Here is a 19,098-nt window from a genome sequence, read left to right as displayed (position 1 = left end):
ACACATTTAGTACACATCACAATACATCTGTACCTTCAATTTTTTGCATCTGATCTTTCAGTTCTTATGTTGTTCCACAGTATTAAATTAGTGCTATTCAGCTATGTTTACATTTCTGTAATTTTCTCTTATTTACATTCATTATTCTATGAAAGACGTAATTGACCATATGGATCAATGATAAGGATATGTAAGACACGAAGAGTATGATGAAAGTATAAATTTACAGTAATTTGGAAGAAATTCTCAGCCTTGAGGGTTTGTGGTCTAGGTTAATACAAATAGGCCTTGTGAAGTTTCTCCTAACTTATTTTTAATAAAAATACTGTAATTTACGACTGGTGCAATAATAATTTTTCTTCAATTTAACTGAATACAGGCATCACCAAAAGAGCTAGCTGAATCAGTTGATTTATTGCTACAGTTGAAAGAACCTCCAGATTCACTGTGCTCTGATTTTCTTGCTCATGCACAAGTTCGCATGACAGAACAGCTACAGGTGCTACAAGACATGAAAGATCAGGTAAGACTTTCTGTTTTCCCTGTACACTGGCTGAAATGAAAAGTACTGTCAGTTGCTTTTGCTCACAGTATAGATGCAAAAATAAAGTAAAAATTTTAGTTTAAATATTTTAATCATTTGCAGTATTTACATTATAATACCGTGATTCTTATAAAATGATAAAAAAATGATTTGTAGCAGGCAAATGTTTTATAAATAATTAGTTACCTAACTTGTTGACTCACTGTTGATGGTGATTGTTGGTCATATTTAAATATTATTTATCTTTGCTCCAGAAGTCCTGAGGTGTTCTTTTGTATAATTTAATGACCTTATGTCATTATGATGAATTTGCTTAATAAAAGTCTGGTGATAACTCAATCCCTTTTTTAGGTTCATCATTTATTCATAACAACTCTTTGTAGCTCACAGACCATATAATCTCACTGTCATTGAAAGAAAAACTGAACTGAACAAAACACCTCGGCTTACTGATTCTCCCAGTTGCAACCATGATCACCTTTATGACGTCTTAACAATCCACAAAATTTACTTCTTGGTTGAGATGATATAATTACTGTTTCATAATGAAAAAGATATTGCTACAATATTCACATTAAAATTAAGTTGATATTTTAATTTATATGATTATGATGACAGTTTTTATTGATGTTTTCATTTTCTAATGCAGTTAACAGACTTTTCAAGTGTAACATATTTTAATATTTTTCCGTATTTACTCTGTGAATTATGTAACTGTTTCATCAGATGACTCAGCAAAATTTTACTCACAAATTCATTTGATGCATCTCATATTGCCACTGCAGTGAATGAACCTCTTGAGTGGCAAGATGGGCAGCTAGAAGTACCATTATCAAAGGCTAACCAGAAAATTCTGTCTGTTATCCTTTTGTTGGGATGAAACTGTTACTTAATGGGCATGATCATATAGACATAATGTCACATATGCATATGACATACTGGCAGTTGCCTCAGCAGACTTAAGGTTAATCCTCAACCTGTCGTGCCTTTCTTGTAACATGAGGTCATGAGGGACCCCAAAAGGATAAACAGTATCTAATTGCTGTTATAACATATCTTTGGTTATTATTTTATAGGATTTAGTTATGCAAGAGGACTGTAATGAAATAAAGAAGTAATTATATGTTAGTTATTTATTTACACTATGTAAACATTGTCTCTTTGGAACAAGTTTATCATGATATTTATTTCTTTATGAAAACCAAGCAATTTCTTTAAATCTAACAATTAATTGAGTTCAATGCAGACATAATACTAATAAAAATTAGAAAGTAACATGAACTGATAAAAAATGTATAAACTTTCACACATCTAAGTGAGCCTAGTTTTTGTTTCGGATACGGCCTATGCATAGTGGTTTGGTATGAACTGGGCATATATCACCCTTGCAGAAATGACAAATAGATTTGAATTTTCTATCTGCTCATATTCGACAATGAATGCAATGCTTTCTTGTTGGTACAAACTCATCACAGGTGGTACATCCTGAACAGCAGTTATGAATCACGTTATACACTGTTTCAACTCACGAGGTAAAGTTGTTATAGTTTCTCGTAAATGCAGTTGAGGGTGACGCAGTTCAAATGCCAGTTTTTTCAAGAAAACTTTACATTCCATTTTGTATTCCTGATTGACTGTGTCCATTATTATGTGAGCATTCAGTGCACCAATGTCCAGGAAAGTAAAGAGCAGCTGAAGTGGCCATGGGTGTGCAAACTGATGCAACAGAGTAGCTGCGGATAAGTTGGTCCACTATATCAACACCCCGTTTTGTTTTATGGTAAGAGCTTATAATTAAAGGAAGTTTGCTGTGGGCACTATCATCTGACACTAGTATGATGTATTGCTGAAGGAAGTATTACTGTTTTGTTCTTCTTTGGGCAATAAGACAGCAAAGTGATTGTTGATTGATAGCCAAAAATTGTTAAACATTCTTGCATACCCTTCTGCTTGAATTCACTTGGAAATTCTGGTTTATTTTTTCGAAGTGTACCAACCACTGTCAATCTGTGATCTTTCAGTGGTTCTTCTGCTAAAGGAACGCTTGTGAACCAATTGTCCATGGTCACATTTGGTCCAGTACCTGATATGGGAGCAGTTAGCTGCTTGACAAGTGCGTTGGTCGAACTGTCTTGATAAAAAGGTCTTTCCGGCTGTTTACCAACATAAATCTCTAATTTTCTGGTGTAAAATGTAACAGCATCCCCTAAAGAAAACACCTTGATTGCATATTTCACAGATTTGCTGGGCATGTATTGATGAAATCACCGTGATCCTCTGTAATTCTCTAGCATCTCATCCACTGTAACTTACTCATTGCTTCTATAGTGTTTCTCACAGTTGTTGTCACAATTGTTGACAAAGATATTATATAACTGCCTCATTGGTGCCAACTTGTCTGTTAGACTTCACCTCCATGTGTGCGAATGTCGTCAAATCTAAGAGCTCTAAGTAAAAACTGAAATTGCTGTTTGGACATAACAGCACGACAGAAATCAAGGCCAGTTCCATCAGTAATCCAAATGTCATCAATCGAAGGATGTGACGATTTATGTAGCCCTGTTATGTACATGATGCCAAACAAAGCTTTCAACTCAGTCAAATCTGTAAGCCCACAGTCTCATTCTCTGTCGTAATTTATCCACATTAGTGTTATTTTTATATTTGTCCAGTCTACCATGTGCTGCAACATTTCTAAGTCAATAAACAATAACCAAGATTCTAAACTCGCGTGCTGTGCCTTGGGGACCTGGTTGTTCTGTGGCAGTATTATGTAGTTGTCTTCTGACAGCCCGTTGTTAGGGATGAAGTCATCATCTAACAGCCTGTTAGTAGGGAGTTTTTTTCAATTTTCAAAGAACAGTGTATGTTTCGTCTCTCTGTCTGTTTTTGACAGAATAGAAATTATGCGATGATAAATTTGATAATGAAATGTCATCTTCGTCACTATTTGAGGATTCTAGCAGTTGAAGATGTTCTTGAGGATTGTCATCTTTTCAGTCTCGCTGTGACACTGTGTCATGATCACTAACTTCCTCTGGAAAATCGACATTCTCTTCTTCACCTCCAATAATTTTGTCGTTTTCCTCTTCCAGCCATCTCAGAATTCATTCACGCTGTCGTTTGTCCATGTTTATTTTATTTGAACTGCTCTACAACAAAGTGAATCATTAATATAAACACTGTAACAAAAGAAACAAAACAAAAAAACAACAAATCAAGGAACCTTTAGAATTTCACTTACGCCAGTCGTTGCATGGGGTCCCTCAAAGCCTCATGCAGAAACACACATCTGCACCAAATGGCACACACACCCACAGACTAATTGTTGCCAGTGCGGTTGTTAAGTATTGTCCCTTTTAGGAAGCTGTCAAGAGTAATAGACAGCTGGAAGAGATAAAACAATAAATGTTATCTTGCTGATGCAAACTCAGAATAGAATCTAACAGTGCATTTTTGAATGTAAATCTGAAAATCAATTTCATTTGGACTAAAATAATGTATAAGCTACATATTAAAAATAAATTAGTATGAATTAACAGTGAAATTGTAAAACAGTTGAGTTTTTATAATTAGTGCCATTGGAGACAATGACTTGATGGATAGCAGAAGAAATAAACAGTAGAATAAAAATGACCCAAGAAATTTTTAGTGAACTAAATATAAAGGGAGACAGTGAGCAGATGTGGCAACCACAGTGGATCAAATCACAAAAGTTCTAGTGAACTATTATGTGACAAAGAGACTGGGACAATAAGGACATTAGTCATCATATTTATGAACTGCACCCAGACATTTATGAAAGAATCAGTATTGGTGTGCACTGCCCCTTTGAATTCCTGGACACCTATAAATGACACTGCCAATCAAATGCCATACAGGAATTGGATAAGGTTCAAGGCTCAAAGTAAAGTAAATAAATGAAGCATTAAGCGGTTCTCAGGTTACCTCAGTTGTATGTTCAAAACATTACATTTTATGGTATTGATCCCATCATGTTAAATATAGATAAAAAAAAAGACACAGCTTGAAGGAAGTATCCAAATGGGATGGAAATTGTTAGTTGTGATGTACATTTAAAGTCAAACAACTGATTACAATTTCAGAAAAATTGGGCGATTCGTTCAAGAGAAACAGCTTCACAAATTGAGCAAGTCAGTAAAATGTTAGTCCACCTCTGGTCTTTATGCAAGCAGTTACTCGGTTTGGCATTGATTGATAGAGTTGTTGGACATTCTCATGTATTCATTACCAAAGTCACCCAGAAGGTCAGTAGTCTGTACACATTCTTCAGACATATGGAGGTCATTATCTATGTCATCGGCTCAGCCCCAAAAAAAGCGTCACTTTCATGTTTTACAATAAGTGAAAGTTGTTTCTATTGATGGAAGCACTAAACTGAACACTGTATAAGTCACTACCTTGTACTACAGTTGTGAAATGGTTCCATTGTTGTCACGTAAGAGATGAGATGAAGGATGCAGGATAATCCTTAGTAGTTGTTGATGTTTGTCACTGTTGTGGTGGTGGTGGTTAGTGTTTAACGTCCCGTCGACAACGAGGTCATTAGAGACGGAGTGCAAGCTCGGGTTAGGGAAGGATTGGGAAGGAAATCGGCCGTGCCCTTTCAAAGGAACCATCCCGGCATTTGCCTGAAACGATTTAGGGAAATCATGGAAAACCTAAATCAGGATGGCCGGAGACGGGATTGAACTGTCTTCCTCCCGAATGCGAGTCCAGTGTGCTAACCACTGCGCCACCTCGCTCGGTTCACTGTTGTGAAGAGGATGCAAGTGAAGATGATTACTGTTGAATGATGAAACAGAAAGCTGGAAATATATAAACTTTATTGTCCATAACAATACATAGAAAAGACACATGTGCATTTAGCAGAAGCTCAGATCGAACTACTGTGGAGGTAGTCCTGCAGCAGATGGCTGAACCACTGACCAAAGAGTTTTGTTATGTTAATTAGTGCAATCAATGCTGGCATAGTACAAATGGAAAACATCATAAAATTTGTCATAACCTGCAATTGGCATACTGGGGAAAAAGAAAGATGTACCTGTTTTTACAGGATTTGTTGCAGACAAGAAAGAAACATGTGTTTGTAACATGCATTGTACCTTTTATAACTAATTCTTATTCAAACAATATGAGGCAAATGATGGACTGCTACTCATTGTAAAAATGACATGTTGAGTTGCAGACAGGCATAATGAAAAGACTTACACATTTAGTTTGTGGCCAGAGCCTCTTTCAAAAAAGGAAACACACACACACACACACACACACACACACACATTCATTCACTCAAGCAAGAACAGCCCCCATACACATGACCGCCATCCCCAGCACCATTGTGATTCCACTTTCGTGTCTTCAGTCAACTCAAAACATTGGCCTTTAAATGTGATTTTCATCTTTGGTAACAGGTAGAAGTCGCATGGGGTTAGGTCTGACAAGTAGGGAGGGTGAGAGATTATTGCCAATGGTGTTTTTGCCCAGGAATTTCTTCAGAGTGAGTGAGGTCTGTGTGGCTGCATTGCCACGGTGCAGCAACCAGTCTTCCTTTTTCCACCACTCTGACAATTTGTGGCAAACATTTCCCCTCAGTCATGTCAAAATCTTGCACTAAAACTGCCCATTGACAGGCTGACGAGGTGGAACAAAGTTCTCTCCGAATGTCGTAAAAAAAAATGATCAGCATTGGCTTCATGTTCCTGTGAACTTGACGAGCTTTTTTCAGAAGATCTTGGAGAAGATGGTGTTTTCCATCATGACGATTGCTGATTCGTTTCAGAGTCATAATCCTAGACCCAAGATTCATCACCTGTTATGACTCAGGATAAAGAATTTTGGACATTCTCAAACTCTTTGGTGCAGCTCAATGCACGTCTGAATCCTGAGATTTCGTTAGTTGATGCTGAGAAGACGAGGGACAAACTTTGTTGCAATTCGTCTCATGTTCAGTTCACTGGCTAGAAATAGTTGTCATGTACCATAATGTACTGTATGACAGCCCAAGTCTGTTACAGACATTGTGAATTTTCTATCTTCTGTCTTCATAGATCATGTCATGCACTTTCATGATCATTTCCAGTGTTGTGCATGTTGATGGTCGACCAGAATGTTTGTCATCTCCACAGATTCGTGACCTTCCTCAAAGTGCTTCAATCACTCAAATATTCTTGCTTGACTCAGTGTTCTCTCACCAAAAGCCTCTGTCAGCATGCGGTGGGTTTCAGCTGCAGTATTCTTCAACTTGAAACAGAATTTGATGCAAATCTGTTGCTCCTCAATGTTATCCATTTCACAATTCGCAGAAATTCAGTGGGGGCACAATAACCAGCAATGTTGGGTCTGTGGATTCTGGGGAGCATGCAGAAGGTGGGTGTGTGGAGGGTCAGAGGTATGAGGAACAAAAGGGGTTCAGGGGAGAGGTTCTGGAAAGGGCGTAAGGTTTAAGCAGGCATTGGAGGTTATGTTGGTCTTCTGGGATGGGATCACTCTGACAAAGTTTATAGGTGGAAGAGTCAAACAATTGGTAGAGGCCTTCTGCCTAATAGTCAACACGGTTCATAATGACAGTGGCAGAACCTTTGTCTGCAGGTAGGATGATTAGGTCAGGATTCATTTTGAGGTTGTGTTTGGCTGTTCTTTGTGCTGCTGAAAGGTTGGTATTCTTAGGAAGGGATGTGGGGAAGGAGGGTGAGGCCAAGGAATTCTTGGAAGGTAGTCCGGGGTTGGTTAGGGGACGGGAGAATTTCACTTGGATGGTAGTGTGTACTGGGAGAGACAGGATTCATTGTTGGGATTAGGTTTGATTTATTTGGAGTGACTGGTGGCAAATAAGTGTTTCCATTGTAGGGATCGCTAGAAGGAGAGTAGTTATTTGACACGTCCAACAAGGTTAAATTTGGGTTTAGGGCTACAGGTGAGGCCTTTGGATAGGACTAAGTTTCTGTGGGTCTGAGAAGTTTTTGGAAATTTTTATGGCTAGGCCTTTGGGAGGGATGCCATGGTTTAAGTAGCATTTAAGAAACAGGATGTGGAATTGTGTTTTGTAGAAGGGGAGGGATACTTTTCTGAACTGTCGCAGAAAGTTGGAGAGGGGTGTATTGTGGCAGGGATGGCGTAGGGTAAATGGAAACGATGCAAAAATTGGCGAATGAAGGTATTAGCTGATTGTGAGGGGAGTTACATAACAGAAAAGACATGTAAAAATACATAAATACTGCCAAAACATTCATTGGTATGTAAAAATATGCAAAAATGTATGATACTGCATTAAAATACACACAAATACATTAAAAACATGAGGGGGGGGGGGGGAGGGTTTGGATGAGATATGGTAGTTTGTGTGTATTGTGATAAGGGAAGAGAGGGGGAAGGGCGATTAGTTAGGTCAAGGATTGCAAGTTCATGTGGCACCAGATGGTTTGGTAAATAAAATGCGAAAATACACGAGGATGAGGGAGAAAGTGGGATCAATAGGAACAGTTGCAATTATTTGTGGCAAGAATTTTGGCATCAGATGCTGCATCAACAATTTGCACAGTCACATAGCCATGTGTTGTGTGTGGATGAGATCATTGATACAGTGTGGCTCAGAAGTCAGAGCATATGCAGTTTTGGAGGTGATGAATACACGCAGAAAGAAGAGAAAGAATGGACACTGATAAGCGTAATGCTTCAATGAATAGTAACAAAGGAAACATCACAGAGTCGTGAGATGGGAGAACAGCCATTAGGCAAAATCAAACAATGTAAAAATCTGTTTGAATATCAACAATATAAGGGAAATGCTGGATTGCTACTCACCATAAAGATGACACACAGAGTTGCAGATAGGCACAATGAAAAGACTATTACATATTTAGCTTTAGGCCAAAGCCTTCTTCCAAAAAGGAAACACACGCACAATCATTCACTTAAGCAAGAACACCTCCTGCACACATGCTTGCCATCTCCAGCAGCTCGGACCAAAATGCGACTATCATTGAACGGAAGCAGCAATCTGGAGAAAGTGAGGAATGAGAAGGGGTAGCAGGATAAGGGTGGCAGAAGAGAAGAGTGGCGTCTTGCCTAGCGTGCAGGGACTAGAAGTATGGCAGTACTGCTAACAGGTGCAGCGTCACAAGGCTGTGGGGCAGGGAGGTGGAGTGGGGCGGGGGTGGGGGACGACAGGGAGTGGAAAAGGAAAAAGAGAGGAGCAGGGAAGGGGAAAGATGTGCAATGATTCCAGCAGAGCTGGTATACAACATGGCTGCTTTCACAGGTGATCCGAGCTCTGATAGGGCATGATAAGTTTGTGACAGGGCTGGTATAGGAAGTTCTGGGTGGGTGGATTTGGCACACCTGGGTCTTCCACAGGGATATGATCCCTGTGGCAAGGGGTTGGGAGTGGAAGTGGCATACGGATGGACTAGGATGTTGGGGAGGTTGGGTGGGTGATGGAACACCACTTTATGAGGAGTGGGAAGTATCTCAGGTAGAATGTCTCTCATTTCAGGGTATGATGATAGGTAATAAAAATCATAAGAAGGGTGGGGTTTTGTTGGTTGGTGACAAAGGATGCATTCCTTTGTATCTGGTTCTTGGGGGAGGTGGGAGGATAGGGGATGTGAGTAAAAATGACACAGGAGATCTGTATACAGACTAAGTTCAGAAGGGTAGTGCCTGTCTATGAAGCCTGCGGTGAGACTCTCAGCATACTGGGCAAAAGAGTTCTTGCATTGTAGAAATGCTGTCCATGGATGGCCGGACTGTATGTAAAGGATTTTTTGGTGTTGAAAGGATGACAGCTGTTGAAATTCAGGTGCTGTTGATCGTTTGTGGAGTTGATGTGGACAGAGGTTTGGGTGGAGTCATTATTGAGGAGGAGGTCGACGTCCAGGAAGGTGGGACACTGGGTTGTGGAGGCCCAGGTGAAATTGATGGATGTAACCAGGTTGGCCTTGTCAAAGACCTACTCTTCTTTCCCTTATCTCTGCAATGGAAACAATTTTTTGCCATCAATCCCTCCAACCAAATCCAACCTAATCCCAACTTTGCCCCCTGCTTCTACCAGCTGATACCACCGTCCAGCCATGCTCCTTTTTATATTGGAATGACTATCAACTAGCTCTCCAGCAGGATGAATGGCCACTGCCAAACTGTGGCCAAGAGCAAAGTAGCCATGTGGCACAACATGCAGCTGTACATAATATGCTTGATATCAATGGCTGCTTTACAACCCAGACCATCTGGATCATCCTCTCCACCACCAGCTTTCCTGAACTGAGCAGATAGGAGCTATCTTTACAATATATTCTCCCAGTTTACATTCCCTCAACCTCTCTGTGTGCTGCCTTTACCAATGCACCTGCCTGCCTCTCCCTTTGTCTGCTCCTCCCATTTTTCTTTTTCTCCTTCCTGCCCCAACCCCTCCCATCTCGATGCCCTGCAGCCTCGCAACACTGCATCTATTAGCAGTCTTGTTGTACATCCTTCTAGTTCGTGCACACACTCCTCTGTCCTGTACCCTGCTATTCCTTCCCCTTCCCCTTCCCCTTCCCCTTCCCCACCCCCTCCTGATTGCTGCTTCCATTAAACGTGACAGTTACATTCCAATCCAAGCTGACGGAGTTAGCAGTCATGTGTGCATGACATGTTCTTGCTTGTGTGAATGAATGTGTGTGTGTGTGTGTGTGTGTGTGTGTGTGTGTGTGTGTGTGTGTGTTTCCTTTTCTGAAGAAGGCTTTGGCCAAAACCTAAATGTCTGGTTTCTATTCACTTTGTAATAATAGGATATGTAACCATAGTAAGGTTGGAAGACACATCCATAACTGGTAATTGCTTGAATAAACAACTTTTTAAGAAAATTTCATACTGTTGGTTTATAATTTAAAAATTAATCTCAAATGTTTGTCAGTATTATAACTTCAAAATTATCTTTATGTCATATCAGCTAGCAAATATTTTGTCTATTAGGAAATGCAGACTCCCTGTTAGTCTTCAGTAATTTTAAAAATCACATAATGATGAAAAAAGGTTGGAGCCCATTGAGAGCTGCTACAAACGAACTAGAGATCTGACTTCTTGTATAACAATAGTATCTTTCATATTACTCATAATATTATGTTTATGAGTTACCTTAATCTTTGTCTATGTCCTACTGTTGCATGCTGTTATGTATGTAAATGTTTTATTCTCGTGCACTTTGAATTTGTTTGTTTTAGGATATGATAGAATTTGTTGATGCCGGTAGTTCAGGATTTCTCAGTGACCTTTGCCTTGTTGTTGCATCATATAATGATATGTTCCTGAATAGACCACGCTCTCAGGATCCCAACCAGAGGTATAATACTAAATGATTAAGTATTATGATAGCACCTTATTACAGAATATTATAGAAGTAAATCGAATATCTTCATATAAAAAAGGAAAATATAACAACTACATTTAAGTTACTTTAAGGACTGGTAATGGTATTAATTGCTATCCCCAGAATTGATTATAGTGATTATTGAGAAAGTTCCTTGCAAAAGGTTATGAGTGAGTTCCTTCTGTGGTTGTTCAATATGGCTTCATCATCAACAGAATGTTATATTTATTTTTGTTTTTTGTTGTATAATATGTTCAATGTTGAATACCAAGATAGTTACGGAGATAAAATATTTTACCTTATTTCATCCTCTGCTGTGCACCTTTCTGACTTAGTAATTGAACATTATCTTGTTATAATTCATCTTGTGTATCTTCAGTGGAGAAATTCTGGAGAAACATGAAATGTAATTTATTCATCTTGTTACTTACAATTTTCAGATCATATGATTGATATGTAGGAGACATGTCAGGATTTGCAATAAGAACATTTTTTAACAGAAATAAAAATATTTACATCATTTTAAAGCCATTTCTGACATATAGCTATACAAATACACACTAGTTTTCGTTATACAAATAAAATAAATAATTCTCTTACTCGCACTATGAAACTGTCGTTTACAAATTTGTCAGTAGAATAATAACATTTTTCCACCAGAAGAGTAAAAACCAGTCTTTTAAGGGAATTTTGCGCCATGTTAAATTTATTACTGGCTTTTATTTTATTGTTGTTTTTAACTCCATATACTCTGGTGTTAAATATTGTGTTGGAAACTTTAAATTCTCTGTGTGGCAGATGCTGTAGTTGTAGTAGAAATGAAAAGTGTGAAGTGTGTGTTGGTTTTTATATAAAGATGCTGAATTTGTGCAGGAGATTGCACCATAATGAGTAACAGATTCAAAGTAGCAGTAATGTCTAGGCATTCCTCAAAACACTGAACTGAGTGTACAATTGATGGCATTACTTTAAATGTACTATCCTAACTTATTTTGGTGCGTGTGTATTAACTTCACTCATACATTGCAAATGTTCTTTGCAGGCAATAAGAAAAATAATTTTAATTTTATGTTTGCTAATGCTTTGTGTGACATTATTTTTCATAATATTTTTAAGTGTTATATATGGGATGTTCTCAACATGTAGGACCATAATTACATAGCTTGTAAAGGATACTATACTGAGTACTTTAACATTAGGAACTAATGGCTGGAAATTTTTTGTTGTCATGAACAACTTGAGTTCAAAGAAACTGTTCAAAGTGACAACTGCAATCTCAGTGTAAGCATTACATCAGCACATAAAATTTTGTTTGTCCTCTCGTCTTGTTACAGAATGTAACAGGCACATGGAACACTACCAACTAGTTCCTCTCCAGTTTTTTTCTGGTTTTTCACACGTCAATGATTCTGTGAAACTCCAAAGGGGGAAAAGATTCCAGTCCAGTCCAATGATGAGATTATCTGTTATCAAGATGCTCAGGAATATTAATTCTGAAGTTGTACAGCTTCCTGTTGCATTGAAACCACACCCTCTCGTGAGGAATAAGAGATAAAGTTCCCAACAACTACAGCAATGCATTTCAAATGAGTACCATGTAATGTGGACCACTGAAATGGATGCCAGAAAATAAGGACCTGTTCATCTATGTTGCATAATTTCAGCCCAAGGTTTGTAGAGAATTGCTGCTAGTGATCTGACATGAGTTATGTATGGATTTTCATTACTCCAGACATGGCTGTTGCTACATAAATAGTTCAAACTGTAGGAAGTTTGCCATTGTAACATTGTATCAGATAATCCATTGACAAAACTGTCCCATTGCTTGCACATATTGTTTATTTATAGGGGAATAATTGCTGCTACACCATATTCTCCACAGTGTATTTTTTGCAGTATGCATTTCACAGACAAATTGACAAGTGTTCATTTACGAGTCTTTTTCCACATGATTCAATTCAATCTCCTCAAATTCTACTGTGCAAACATTTTTTACGAGCCAGCTCTTTGTGGCTTTATCAAACCAATTTCTATGATGTTTCTGTGTATAATAATAAATTCCTTCAAAGTAGGGTGACATTTGTTACAAAACGTTTCTCTGCTCATGTGTTTAGCTTTACAAACACTACATTCTGCTGCACCATACAGTAAATATGTGTCTGCAAGTTTCCGTAATGAGTAATGCTCCATCTTTGATGAAAAATAACAAAACTTCACCCTGTCTCATGTATCACAGACTATTGTGTATTCTTTTTCAATGTTGCATCACCAGTATTACTGCTGTAGGTATTTGTCTGTTGTGAAACATAAGCCATTTAGAAACATATGCTCCTCTCTCATTGCACATTCAAGATGAACCACATAAAATACTAATTTTTGACATTTGGTTCCTTCCTAGAAATAATGGGTTTAGTATCCTTGACTGTCTGTATAATTTTGATCATAAAGATCTGTGATACTTAAGATACTCTAATAAAATAAAAGTTCTATATCATCAATGTAATAAAATGAGCCCTAAACAATAAATGAGTGATAATTAGTTGGTGTTGATAAAAGATGTGCAATAAGTATTTCTATTATATGTATAGCCAAACTGATAAGATAACTGTATGCTATTCTTTTCTCCACCTGTAATGTCAGTATATTTTTAATGATATCATATCAAGACTGATGGTGTAATACTTGATCCAGTGATGATTTAGATTCAGTCGCAACATCTCAACTGAACAACTTTGTGCTCCAAAACATGCAGAACTACTTTGAGCTCATGAGTAACAGAGTGGAACAAGAACAAGATACAGGCGATACAGCGGTTTTGGTCCGTGCACTTGATCGTTTTCATCGGCGCCTTCAGGCTGTTAATACTCTTCTGGCAGAATCAGACTTTGCCAGGTTAGTCTCTTTCAGTTCAGATCTGAGATTTACCTAATTAATATTAGATTGTGTTCTATGTTATTTCATAACTTCTATGTCCACTGTCAAGTCACATTATTATGGCTGCCTCCAAGATATGTGGTCTACAGCATGTCACTCATGGCGTATCTCATGTGATGTACTGTGGCAAAGTAGATGTACAAGGAGAGTGACAGGCTGTTCATATGCATTTTGCCTATTGTTGCCATGAACAAAGAAAGTAATTTATCTTTCAGTTAGTTGCAAAACAATTATAATGATCAGATAGTGGGACAAGGAAAGCATAATTCTGATTTGCATAAATTTGTAAAATCTGAGTCAGAAAATCTTAGTACAGTGCCCAAATTAACCAGGAAACAACTGGACTCAAGTCTGAAAATTTTAAAACAACTTAAAGCAGTACCTCCAAATTTTTTATGTGAAAAATCTTAAATAAAATGAACTTTATTAACATTCTACATCTTTATGCTTCATGTGCACATATTTACTTCTCAATGTAGTCACCATGATGACAAACACATATCTCCCAAAGAGAAACCAGTTTATTAATACTGTCTCCATAGGATGTTTGACTTTGTTGATGGAGCCACAACCTCACGTCTGCTTACCCTGGTTCCTTACTATCACAGTGAAGACTGCGAAAGTGTTCTTCAATTGGTGAAACAGGTGAAAATGAGAGGTGAAGTTGGGACTGTGTGGAGGATGATTGATAATAGTGAACCCAAGGTGTTGGATTGTTGCAGATTTCGCAGTGCTTGTGTGTGATCTGACATTGTCATACCGGAATAGAGGGTGCTCCATGTGTTGACAAACACTTTGAATTCATGCTTTCAGAAACTCAATTACAACATGCTGTTTCACATGTATGGACATAGTTTCATTATATACTGTTGTGTTACACACTACAATTTGGAGCCCTCTAGTGACAGAGGGTTGCAACTTGTCAGCAAAGCAGGGAAGTGGACTAAGTAATGTGCATGATGTTTAATACCTCAGTTGATTTTGAGAACAGAATAAAAAATTTGGAGGCATTAGTTTTCAGAATGCCCTCTTATTATGTTATTGTCAAGAGAGTTTGATTCTTTTTTGCATCTACAACTACATTTGTTGCACATGCAGATGTGTTTTGGCAGCCAGTGATAAAATGAGATGAGAAGGTTAGGTGTCATCTTCCACTAGTTGTGTATGTATTTTAATTACAGCACTGAAGTCTGTTATGTATATTTCTACAAAAATAGTATCCTTATGTACTGTATAACAGATGTGAAACACTTACTGTATGCTGTCATAGTACATCATTTGTGTTTATCACTACAGTAACTATTTCACTTTTGCTATGCAGGAAGTAGATATTTTTCAGTTCTGTAGAAATGTGTGTTACACTTTTCAAAACTATAAGTAATGTTAATATCTCACCAGTAGTGCAGAGTTGCACTTAATCTTCTCATATGATTACTGGCTGTTAAAAGCATGTCACATGTGCATGATACAAATGCAAAATACATATATGAAACAGAATGAAACCCACCTTATGATGACAGCATGATCAATGAAATGCATAGTGGATGAAATAAAGTTTCAATAATTCCTACCAGGTAGGATTCACACCCTGCACATAGTTATTGAGTGACATCATTGTTCCTTTATTGGAAGTATTACCTAGTACTCTTAACTTCAAACTATAAAGTGAGAAAGGTTTCTTGGCAGGTTAAAGTGCTGCTCATTATAGTTAGAGAGTCATTTGAAATGTCAATAAAAGCATAACCACAAAATAAATAAATAAAATAAAAACTGCTGTGTGCCTGATGACAGCATCAAATGATTTACCAAGGAATTGGTGGAAAGTAACAAAACCAATATTACTCAACTTATTAAAAGAAATCTGATTATGAGAAGATGTACCATATTTACCTGAGTACAAGATGGCCCTGAATATAAGGTGACCCCCTTCCCTTTTTTTAAGAGGCTCCTTGAGAAAAATTTATTTTTTAACATATTCTGCCCAATCAAAATTGCAAACTTTTATTGACGTAAGGTATCTGCCTAAAAAGTTAATATTACGCGTATTCTAAACTTACAACTTTTATTCACTGTCTACTTTTTGATAATACAAGGAGAAATAAAATAAACAAAAGGAATTGTTTTCATTAATTATCTTCACTGTCTTTTTTGTTCACTTAGCCTGTTGTCTGTGGTATCACTATTTTTATTCATCATCATCATCATCATCATCATCATCATCATCATCCTAACAGGACAGCTTAGACCCTTACATCTTCATTGCCACAAGAATGTGTTGCAATGTCTGAGGTTGTGCGTATGGTGGGACCTGAGAATACAGCCACCTTGTTTCTTTCCGTCTGAACACACAGTGGATTTTGCTTCAATACTAATGTGAAAATGTTACAATGTATGTTGCTTCTGACCATCTCATCTGCCCACCGCTCTTTCATTGGCTGTGTAGAAGCAGCATCTGACAAAACCCAGTCGTTCCTGTCATATCCTACACTGAGCGTTGACAACATTGCTGCACAAAACGTGGCCCCAATGTAGACTTTTGGCATTTTCTGTGGAAATGTGAGCTATTGTTGAGTATTTGTCCAATTGTAAAATCAATTTGATTCCAAGTACAAATGGGTTCAGGCAAACTGTAGTTTAAACATGACACATATTCAGAAAATGTCAAAGTATGCAGGACAGATTCCCATGATTTGCAGCACTGCAAAATTTGCTGCCCACTCACCTCTTCCCTCTCCACTCTGATCGTAGGTCCCCCTCCAACCCTCCATAGTGATGTACTTGAGTAACAGTGAAACATGGATGGCAATATCTTCTAGGGTGTAGGTCATATGTAACAACAGCAAGTAATACAAAAATAAGAGATCGCAATCACGGTTCAGTCCAATTCTTGAACTTTTGCTCTTCCTGCGATAGAGTGAAGTCTGTTGGTGGTACCTTCACAATGTGTCTTCACGCTGTAATTTATTGTTGCATTGACAATTGCCATCAGTTTAATGTGATTTATTTCATTTGTTGATATTTAATTATGGATTAATTTTCTTTCTCATTTCATCTTAATGTCACCATATTGTTCTAAAGATGATTAAAAGCTGGTGACATTTTCCCCCAGTAATTTAATATGTGGACAGCAACCGAATTTGTTGTTTGCAACTCACTTGGTTAATCATTACAATTGCTCATAACCAAATAGAATATTGACTTGGGTTCAGAATCAATTAATGGTTTTTGAAAGACAAGATGAATGTTACCTTTACCTCAAAAGCCGCATAAATGTATGTATATGGTACCCATACATGTACAAAAACTTTTATTGCAAACTTGTTCAAATAAAATAAAAGTTTGTATGTTGACGTAATTTAATGCTATTTGTTGTGACTTGGCAAGACAGCCAAGCCACTATGAGAGGAAGCCGAAAGGCACGTGTTTAAGCTCACACAGGCTGGCGTGAGGTCTGGAACAGGTAAAGTAATTATACTAGCAAAAAAGGTACGTAGCTTCCGGAATACTTAACTTTAATCCATAATTGGTGAACATCGGTCTGACGGTACATGCATCACAAGATAAATAGCAAATGATAATGGCGCCTTGCTAGGTCATAGCAAATGACGTAGCTGAAGGCTATGCTAACTATCGTCTCGGCAAATGAGAGCGTAATTTGTCAGTGAATCATCGCTAGCAAAGTCGGCTGTACAACTGGGGCGAGTGCTAGGAAGTGTCTCTAGACCTGCCGTGTGGCGGCGCTCGGTCTGCAATCACTGATAGTGGCGACACGCGGGTCCGACGTATACTAACGGACCACGGCCTATTTAAAGGCTACCACCTAGCAAGTGTGGTGCCTGGTGGTGACACCACACTATTGCCTCCTCTGTTTCAAAAAATTGTGAGTTTTAAAGCAGAGCATTAGACTGCTGTTGTAGCTATTTCATAGTTTCTCTACTATGCCTCACACTAGCACCACGAGTGGAATGTCATGTGATTGTTCCAGCAAGGTTGATACTGCATTGAGTGCTTGTGTCAGCAAATCTTAAGCCTATTCACATGAAAGCCTCATTTGCTAAGCCCAACCCTATGGAACTACACAAAATAAATTTTTACAAAATCTTAATAGTCAAAACTTCATCTGTAAATGTAAGATGACCCCTATATTAATCTGTTAAACAATGTAAAAATGATGACCTCAGCAGTAGTTTAATCTGTGATTATAAGATGACTCCGTATGTTTTTAATGACAAATATGGGAAAAAACTTCATCTTATAATCAGGTAAATAAGGTAGCTACAGTGGATTCTTATTCATACAATAAATCAGTTACAAGAGATAAACATTATTTGGCCAGGCTGACCATCATGGCCAGCAGTTAAATCCCAGGTGCATACAGCACAGCTGGTGTCAACAACATATTTCATCACTGCAGCTACTATAGTTTGCATTCACCTGCTCTGCATGTTTCAAGAACCAGCAGTAGGCATGGAATCTAGAAATATACATCATCTACTTATGTATGGCTCTCATAGGAACCATGAAGACTTGATTAGACTAATTGCAGTGTGCACAGACATCCCATTCTCAAATTGCACAGGACTCCCCCCTAATAAGTGATACATTGTGAAATAGCTTCTGCTGTTCATTTTACAGTTGTTTGCAGAGTATGGATGTAGACACAGATGTAGACGGGTGTGCATTTTAGGAATCTCGATGAGCTGGTGTTGTGAACTGACTACAATAGAGGAGACCTCCACAGCACCACGTATTTCCAAAGCAATACAATGGTTGCCAAAGATATTACCAACATTTATATTGACTGTAACTGTTCACATTGTCTCAAAATGTCCAAAACCGGTGTTCACCAGTCTCTCAAAAGAGGGCAGATTCTACAGAACAGCAAGTGTGAAGCAATAACAACTATTGGTCAGAATAACACCCAAGACCTGACACACAACATATGCAACCTTATATGAATAGTAGCATTAATATATGTGGCTGCTGAAGCCCAAGTGGAACCAAATGCCATATTAAGAATTTTAGGTTGAATCTTCTGTATTTCAGGTCTGTGAAAGGGACTTAATTCCTTCAGTGGAATGTATGATAAATCAGATCTGATGGTGAAGGCCTTCTCCAGGCAATCCCATCAATTTTGATGATTGAAAGACGTGTTTCAAGCCTAAATCTGAGATATAAAATAATTCCAGAAGACAGGTTTGATGGGAAGGGTGGCACTGCCCTATTCATGCATGAAATTATAGCATATCGG

General features: G+C 38.0%; 1 protein-coding gene across 1 annotated transcript in view; it reads left to right on the top strand.

Annotated features, from left to right (window-relative positions):
* LOC126194727 (vacuolar protein sorting-associated protein 51 homolog) overlaps positions 1-19,098 on the top strand; it is a 106,166-nt gene that overhangs the window by 49,188 nt on the left and 37,880 nt on the right. The window contains exons 6-8 of the mRNA XM_049932979.1: positions 380-523; positions 10,768-10,886; positions 13,605-13,805. Coding sequence (XP_049788936.1) covers positions 380-523; positions 10,768-10,886; positions 13,605-13,805 — 464 coding nt within the window. The remainder of the gene's footprint in view (positions 1-379; positions 524-10,767; positions 10,887-13,604; positions 13,806-19,098) is intronic.

This window comes from Schistocerca nitens, chromosome 7 (genome assembly GCF_023898315.1).
Source record: "Schistocerca nitens isolate TAMUIC-IGC-003100 chromosome 7, iqSchNite1.1, whole genome shotgun sequence".
NCBI classification, from domain to species: Eukaryota; Metazoa; Arthropoda; class Insecta; order Orthoptera; family Acrididae; genus Schistocerca; species Schistocerca nitens.
Note: the sequence above shows the minus strand (reverse complement) of the source record. Positions and strands in the feature narration are given on the sequence as shown.